At 64.8% G+C, this 7,593-nt stretch overlaps 1 protein-coding gene and 1 long non-coding RNA gene across 2 annotated transcripts; both read right to left on the bottom strand.

The window, feature by feature from the left end:
- Positions 1 to 619: 619 nt before the first annotated feature.
- LOC119245838 (uncharacterized) lies at positions 620 to 2,319 on the bottom strand. Its single transcript, XR_005125408.2, has 3 exons — positions 2,238 to 2,319; positions 1,917 to 2,016; positions 620 to 1,366 (listed from the first exon to the last, which is right to left on the bottom strand). It is a non-coding gene; the product is annotated as an uncharacterized LOC119245838 (long non-coding RNA).
- Positions 2,320 to 4,808: 2,489 nt separating this feature from the next.
- On the bottom strand, positions 4,809 to 6,920 carry LOC119246423 (heat shock transcription factor, X-linked-like). Its single transcript, XM_037512786.1, has 3 exons — positions 6,411 to 6,920; positions 5,189 to 5,497; positions 4,809 to 5,072 (listed from the first exon to the last, which is right to left on the bottom strand). Exons 1-3 carry the CDS (start codon positions 6,918 to 6,920, stop codon positions 4,809 to 4,811), a joined length of 1,083 nt encoding a protein of 360 aa, XP_037368683.1.
- Positions 6,921 to 7,593: the final 673 nt, after the last annotated feature.

The raw sequence follows: 7,593 nt of genomic DNA on the forward strand, positions 1-7,593 counted from the left end.
AGAGGGACCCTGGGTGCCAGTCGCTCCCGGAAGACGGTGGTCCCGGCTGGCTGGCCGGCCTAGTCGAGGTTGGCAGCCCACCCTCCACCCCCGCTGCTCACCGTGGTCTCTTCCAGCTGCTCCCGTGGCTGGTCCTGCTCAGGGGCCCAGACTCCTGTTCTCAGGCCCTGGTGCAAAACCCAAGTCCTCGCCATCTTTCCCATTAGGACAGGAGCCGACGATGGTTTATTGGGGCCACACGTTCTCCAGCTGCTGCAGACAACTGGGTCCTGCCCTTCACTCTGTTGGCCGGCGGGATGTGCACCGTGTGCCCCAACTCTCCCTGCCCCCTTGAACCCCTGGCTCCCTCTGCCCCCCTGGCTCAGGCCTCCTCCTGCTCCTTGCTCACAGCGTCTCCAGAGAAAGCGGGGACGCACCTGGGATCTACGCTGTCGATCTTGATCATAAGCTCCAGGACGTCCATCTTGTCAGTCTCAGCGTGAGCCCTGGGGCCCCGCAGGAACTCGCAGCGGGGGGGGGGGGGGTCACTAGCACACACCTGCCGGTACTTCAGGTACTGCTCCTGCACCCACACTTCCGCGAGGAGCTCCCTGGGCTCCCCAAGGATAAGGTGCGCCATCTCAGCACACACCCCCATCCCCCCTAGCACTCGCCAGATACTCTCCTCGGAGGCACCTCTGTCCTCCAGGAGGGTCTCGCCCAAGACAAACACCAGCAGGCCTGTCTTAGGTATGAGCTGCTCAGGGCTCAGCAGCCCATCGTAGGAGAGGCCCAGGGGGGTGGCCAGGACATGGGTGTCGCCACTGGGCTCTGCTTCGGTCACATCGATGCCGAAGACCCTCTGCAGGCACTCGCAGGCTTGGCTGAAGAGCACAGGGAAGTGCTCCTGGCCCTTACCAAGGACTTCCCTCAGCATTTCCCTCTGGCTGGTCGGCTCCTTGCTGCTCTACTGGAGCAAGAACCACACCAGCTCAGCCAACTTCTCCTGCAGTGCTGCGTTGGGGGGAGTGCGGGGGGCCGGGCTTCTGCTGACTCCTGGGAGCTGCCTGGCCCCTCTGCTTGTTGGGTAATGTCCTCCTCCGGGGTTATGTTGCACAGAGAGGCAAGACAGGCCCTGGAGGGGCGGCTGACACGGCAAGGGACCTGGGAAGCACTGGGCGTCACAAGAGCAGCCTGCTCTGGATTATCCTGGACAGGGTGGCAGTGGAAGGCAGAGGCAGACACGAAGGAGGCCACCTCTTCGTCTTCCCAGCCCCGGGCAGCGTTAGGACAGGGCCATCCTGCAGGCCATGAGCCTCACTGGGCCCCTGAACGTCTTCCTCGAGCTTCAAGGGCTCACTCTTCTGACCCAGAGACATGGTGACACCTGTGGGGAGTTGGCAGGACTGGGAACAGGAGGTGAGGGCAGTGCTGGAGGCGTCAGCTGAGAAACGCCCCCGGTGGCCGTGACAAAGGTGATTTACAGGCTCCTGTTTAGGGGTGCTCTTGGGCCTCACAGAGCTGGCCTCCTGGGTGTGACCCCCAAGAACCTGAAGGAGGGTGTGAGATGACTGCCCAGGGTGTGGCTGCCGCAGCCCCGACATTCAGGGCTGACAGTCGGGTGAGGTCAGGACCTGTGGGGTCCCCTCTTTCTGGGGTCTCAGGTTCCATTTGCACTCACTCTGGCCACACCTGCCCAAGGCTTCTAGGGTCCTAAAGGGGCCTCTAGGTTCCTGGGCCTCACCTGGAGCCCTGCCAGGCCTGACCTGCATCGAGGCCCTGAGACCAAAGCCCTTCCCTCCTGACCTCGGATCTGGAAGTGAGGAGGGCCCGGCCTGATAGCCCTGCCCAGGATTTCCAGGGCTGACAGGAGGGGCAACCCACACTTCCCTGAGCCCCCGTTCTGGTCTGGTCATTGAGATTCCCCGGGTCCTCACCTGGACTCTTGGCAGGACCTGGACTCCTCTCTGGTCACCAGATGTGGCTCCCTGGATGACTTGACGTCTCGGACCAACCAGGTCCTCTCCTCCCTGAGACCTGGAGAGGAACGTGAGGAGGATCCACATCCTCACCCCCACCCTACCCATGACCAGAAGAGACTGTCAGGGTGCAGCCCCTCTGTTCTGGGTTGGGGCGCCCTCAGTCCTGCTGTGGGTTAGTCATCTTTACTCCCATCAGGCCTGGCCTGCCTCCGGCCCCCATCTGGGATGACTTGATGCCCCCCCAAAGCAAGACCTCACCCCCTGAGGCCTCCCCACCTTCCCTCCCATGGTCTATGCGAGCCTGCACTCGGACAACCGCCTCTGGGTCCTTCCAGGCTGAGACAGGCCACAGCTGGACTCTGCGTGCTCCCGCCCTCTCTGGGGTGCGTGGTACCTCCCACTGCACCAAGGGGCTGTCCTCCTGAGGGGCCTCCCCTCCTCCCTCTGCCGGCCTGAGGCCACACTCCACACGCCAAGGCCCCTTGACCACCAGCCCCCGCCCTCCCACATACACACCCTGAGGGAGAAGTCAGGAAACACTTCACTGCTCACCTGCCCTGGGGCCTCCCAGACCAAGAACAGGGGCAAAGGGGCTCTCTCTGTTGTGGGACCTCAGTCCTCACTCACTCTGGGTCCCACCTCCACTCCCCATAGGCCTACTGCCTCCCCTCTGCTGCCCCAAGTCCTTGTCCCTCAGCACCCCCAGCCTCCTTGAGATTTCCAGGGGGAGCTCAGAAGCCCCATTGGAGAGTAGCTCCAGAGCCTCCCAGTGCTGACACTGTTCGGGTCCTCTGTCCCTCAGTCCTCGCTGGGGTCCTCACCTTGACTTAGGAAGGACCTGACACCTCTCTGTGCTGACCAAAGGCTCCTTATTCCAGGTGCCCAGTCTCTCTCAGACAGACCCGGATGCAGAAGTCAGGATGCCACGTGCTCTCACCTCTTGCCACCCCAGGTCTGACAGCACTGCAGGTGTTGTGGGGTTCCCTCAGAACTAGGGTTCAGAGTCCCTCAGTCCTCCCACAGGATCCTCACCTTTATTCCTGGTGAAGTCCGTGCCCCACCCCACCCCAACCTTGCTGACCTGAATTCTTGCTCTATTACGCCAAGCCCAGGATCTCACGGAGACCCGCATGCGGAGGTTAGGAAACAATGTGCTGGGTCCTCCCTCCCGGGGGTCTCCCAGCAATGGTGGCGGGGCCCGCTTGTGCGGGTTCCCTCCTTTCTGGGGCCCACTGGCCCTCTGTCCTCCCCGAGGATCCCCATCTTGACGAGCAGCAAGGTCTGGGCCCTCCACTCTGCGGACTCAAGTTTGCTCGTGTCACACCAGGTCCTTGAATCCCGCGACCCTGAGGACGTGGGGCCTGGGTTGCCGGGACAGTGCTCAGCCTGACCACGCGGCCTGCGGTCTCTCAGTCCTGACGCGGCTGCTGGACTGGATTCCGTGGGTCCCTCCAGTCTCCCTCTCCATCTCACCTGAACTCAGGCAGGCTAGTCAGCATACCTGAGCCTAGTCCACCCAGATCCAGTCTCTGACTCCCGAGTTGCCTGAGCAGGTGGATGGGAGCTCCTCCTTGAAACCATGCCTGGGTCCCTCATGGACACCATGGGGGAGGGGGAGGGATGGGTGGGACCCCTCAGTCTTCCCTTTGATTCTCACCTTGACTCGGGCAGAATCGTGCAACCCTCAGACCAAGGCCCCTACTTCAAACCTCCGAGTGGAAGTCGGTGGACGTCACATTGGCCCAATGACTCTGGGGCCCTCCCAAGGCTTTCCTGAGAGGCAGAGATGAATCCCGTGAGGGTCGCTCTATTCCCTTTGGTCCTCACCTTGACTCGAGCAGGGCTGTGCCGACCCTCTGTCATCTGAGTGCGCTCCCCTCACACTAAGGCTCTGACTCCTCGAGATTGCTGACCACTCTCCCTGGGGTCCTTCAGAGCTTTCATCAGGGTGCAACTAGGTTCTGTGGATCCCCTGAGTGGCTGCAGCCCTCAGTCCTCACTCCCTCGCCAGCCCCTGCAGAGAGCGGCTGCGTCCCAGGACAGGTGCTGGGTGGGGGCTGCCATGCCAGGACGATGGGTGCAGTCAGAGCAGGAGCCCACCTCCCGGGGGGCTCCTCACCAGGTGACTCCCCGGCTTTGGACGCCTGGTGTCCCCACAGTGATTATCACTCAAGAGGTGTGCAGCGGGGCTGGGAGGCCGCGCTTCTGAGGGGACCTGATAATGCGCCATGGCGGACCGTGAGGTTCACTTTCTGGCCTCCATGCGGGGGAGAAGCGCCTTCCACATCTCCACCTAGTGTGTGCTCAGAGTGCACATGGAGACGCCACAACCTGTCTTGGCAGTATTTCTGAAATGACCCTAAAATTAAATCCAAAACGACCCTAAAATTAAAAGTTCGTTTTAAAAAGGCACTGTAAAGAGTAAGGGAGAAACCCAGAGATGGGAGAAATATTTGACCTCCGGTATCTGATAAAGGACGCCCGTCCCAAATGAGGAAAGCACTTTGGCAAAAATGTGGAAACACAATGAAAAATGAAGCCAGCAAATTGAAGACATTTCACCCCGGAGGAGATGCAGTCACAAAGGCGGCTTATAAAAGGACATTTAGCATCATTTTGTCTAAAGAAAAATACAAATATAAACTGCAACAAAGCTACACTACACACAACAGAAACCCGCTTGTGCAGGGGCTTGGGGGTGCATTCCTCTCGCCCCACCCCCAGGAAGAGCTGCCTGAGCGAGGGCCACGCCAGGAGAGAAGCAGAGGCCACGCACATGTTTGTGCAGCAGACAACGGCTGTTTCCAGCACTTTTTATTGACGGCGCTCGGATGGCCGCGACCGCCGTCATCTGGGGTCATCGGCACGGTCCGCGGGCCCGTGGGGAGGCGGACGGTATGCGGGGAAATAACGGGGGCTGGGCCAGCAGAATGGACTCGGCAGATGAGGCACCGCCAAGCCGGGGCCGGCGGGCCCAGGAGACATGATAGGCATGGAGCCCAAGGGGTGGCACCACGTCAGCACGCTGGCCGTGGAGAGCTGAGAGGTGGGCGCGCTGAGGCCTCTGGGACGTCCCCCGGCCAGGCTCCCCACGGGCCAGTAAGGGCTGCTCTGCGGGGCGGGCAAGGTAAAGGGGACGAAGGGGCGCAGGTACAAAGGGGCGGCCTGTGCCCCCAGCGGGCCGGGACCCCGGCGCCCTGGTACTGGCCGGAGGCCCACGGGCCCACTGCAGCGATGGGCCGGGCGGCGGGCTGGGCCGGCCTCCCGGCAGCGGTCGGCAGGACGGGGTCCCTGCGGGCCGGGGCGGCAGCCGCGTCCAGTGGCAGCTCGGCGCGGGCGGGCGTCTGCAGACCTGCCGTCCGGGAGCCCGCGGCTTCGGGCCGCGCGGTGGCTGAGGTGGCGGCCAGGGCGAGCGGCGGGGCCTGCGGCGCGCCCTCCCTCTGCTTGAGCGCAGCCCGGCTGCGGGTCCTCCTCTGCATGCGCGCCAGGAGCTGGGGGCTGTCTCTCCGGAACAAGAGGCTGCAGTAGAACTGTAGCTGCGAGGCAGGGCGCCCCGGGGAGAAGAAACCGCCAGTCACACACCCGCGGCTGCCCCAGCCCCCGGCCTCTGGGCCCCTCGCTGCAGCCGGGGAAGCTGTCCCCTCCTCTGCCGCCTCCAGGTGCCCTAACTCGGGCCTCGCCCTTTCTCCTGGAAGGACAGACGGCCGGTGACGGGCCGCCCGGGGCGGAGGCGAGTCCGGAGAAAGGGGCTTGGCGGCGGCACGGGCAGAGGAGACGGGGCCCTCCCAGGCGGTGTCAGGCGGCCACCGCGGCAGGCACCCCTGGCCTCGAGTCACTGGCCCTGGGCCACCGGGGCCCTCCAGCTTGGGCGGCGGCCCGGGCACCCCACCTTCCACAGCTCCTGGGGCTCCCCCACGACTAGCCAGGGGACACATGGTCTCACAGGAGGGGACCTGGGGCTCCAGAGCCCCGGCTGTCCTCGGTCACCGAAAGCCCAGGGCACGTCTGTCCCCCAGCCGGACACCGGGACGCGGCGCGTGAAGGGCAGCCTGTCTTCCTGGAGACGCCATGGACGCGCGGGCTGTGCCGGTGGCGGGGCGTGGGTGACTCGCCTCCCACGGGCCCTGAAGCAGCAGCCCCGCAGCACACTCCCCCGGGGCCACGCGCGACGCTCGCACCCCCCAGCGCGCCTCCTGGAGGGGGGCCTCCCGCGCCCGTGGGCCTCCCTCCACAGCGGGCCCGTCCGCGCGGCCAGCGGCACTCAGGCTCCTGCTGGCACCGGGCGCCAGGCCCCACCGTGCCCTCAGGGAGCTCTAGTCACTCTCGGGGCCGTCGGGAACTGGCACCCCGAGCCCCCGGTCCCAAGAGGGCTCCTGGCATCCCTCCCCCGCCTCTCCCCCCCCAGCCTACCTGCCACCCAGGCCCCCAGCTGAGCCCCTGCTCCTTCACCTTGCTCGGCTCATGGGAGGGCGCCTCCTCTGTGGAAACGTGGTCCAGGCAGACGGGGGTGGACTCGTCCTGCCATATTTTGCTGAACCCGTAGAGGTTCAGCTGGCGGAGGAAGCTCTTCATGCAGTCGGTCTCAAACACCTTGCTGGGCCCTTGCCTGTCCAGGATCTCCTTCTCGAACAGCTTCTGGTTGATGACAATGCAGGTCCCGCTGCTGTGCCAGCGGATGGACTCAAACTGAGGGCTGCTGACAATTTCCCACAGCTTTCGCGGGAAGGGCAGGGAGAGGAGCGAGCCCTGGGCCTCCGACAGCGTGACGCAGGCGGCCCGTGGCCGCTTGCACCCAGGCCGCGGGGTCACCAGCTGGGAGGCAACTGCCCCTGGCGGCGGGCCACCCTCAGGCCCCCAGCCAGGGCCAGCTGGCGCCGGATGAGCGAGGGGTCCGGTGCAGTGGCTCCCCTCCACAGGCCAGGAGGGGCTGCCCTGGGCTCTGGGGGCAGAGGCCTCCATCCCAGGCCAGGGCTCTGGCCTCTGGGGGGGGTCTTCTCTGCCGCCATTCGGGCGGTGGCCGCCCTTCCTCCTTGTCCACGCGAGAGCCGGCGTGGCCAGTGCCACCCGCGCTGACAGTGCAGCGGCCACGGACGTCACACAGGGGCTCTGGTCCCAGGGGCTGACATCACAACGCCGCCAGCTGGTGAGGTCACAGAGGGCCCACAGAGGCCAGCCCTCTCAGTGACCCGTCGGGCCAGGCCACTTCTGACCCCGCAAGGTCGCTTCCCTGGCAACCATGACACTGCTGCAGGCCTTAAGGTCACATGCCCAGCACGGGGATGGGCTGGGGACCCTCGACTCTCTCGTCCTGAGGCCCCCACTGAGCTGCTGACCCCGGGCCACGCCCACCGTCAGTCCTTCGGCCTGGAGGGCCCAGACAAGACGGTGAGGCTTTTAGAATTGACGTCCAGGGCAGGGCGCGGGTGGCCACCTTTCCTGGGGACCCCCCAACCCGAGAAGCTATGGCCATGGCTTCCCCCCCCCCATTCCCGTCAGGCCTGTTCTGGCCAAGGGCTTGCCCTTGGAAGCGAGGGAGGTCTAAGGCTGTGAACACACCTGCAGGCACCCGCGTCCCCCCTGGAGTCCACCTGCCACTTGCCGTCACAGGCGCCCCTTTCCTAAGCCGTGTGCA

Source organism: Talpa occidentalis, unplaced genomic scaffold (assembly GCF_014898055.3).
Source record: "Talpa occidentalis isolate TD23 unplaced genomic scaffold, MPIMG_talOcc4v2.1 talOcc4.15, whole genome shotgun sequence".
NCBI lineage: Eukaryota > Metazoa > Chordata > Mammalia > Eulipotyphla > Talpidae > Talpa > Talpa occidentalis.

Bases quoted from the DNA above. Each gene is read 5' to 3' on its own strand.
- LOC119246423 (XM_037512786.1), bottom strand. From the start codon at position 6,920: ATGGAGGCCTCTGCCCCCAGAGCCCAGGGCAGCCCCTCCTGGCCTGTG. The intron at 5,498-6,410 runs GTGAAGGAGCAG...CCTGCCTCGCAG, and splicing joins CCTCCCATGAGCCGAGCAAG to CTACAGTTCTACTGCAGCCT. The intron at 5,073-5,188 runs GTGGGCCCGTGG...CCCGCCCCGCAG, and splicing joins CCGCCCGGCCCATCGCTGCA to AGCAGCCCTTACTGGCCCGT.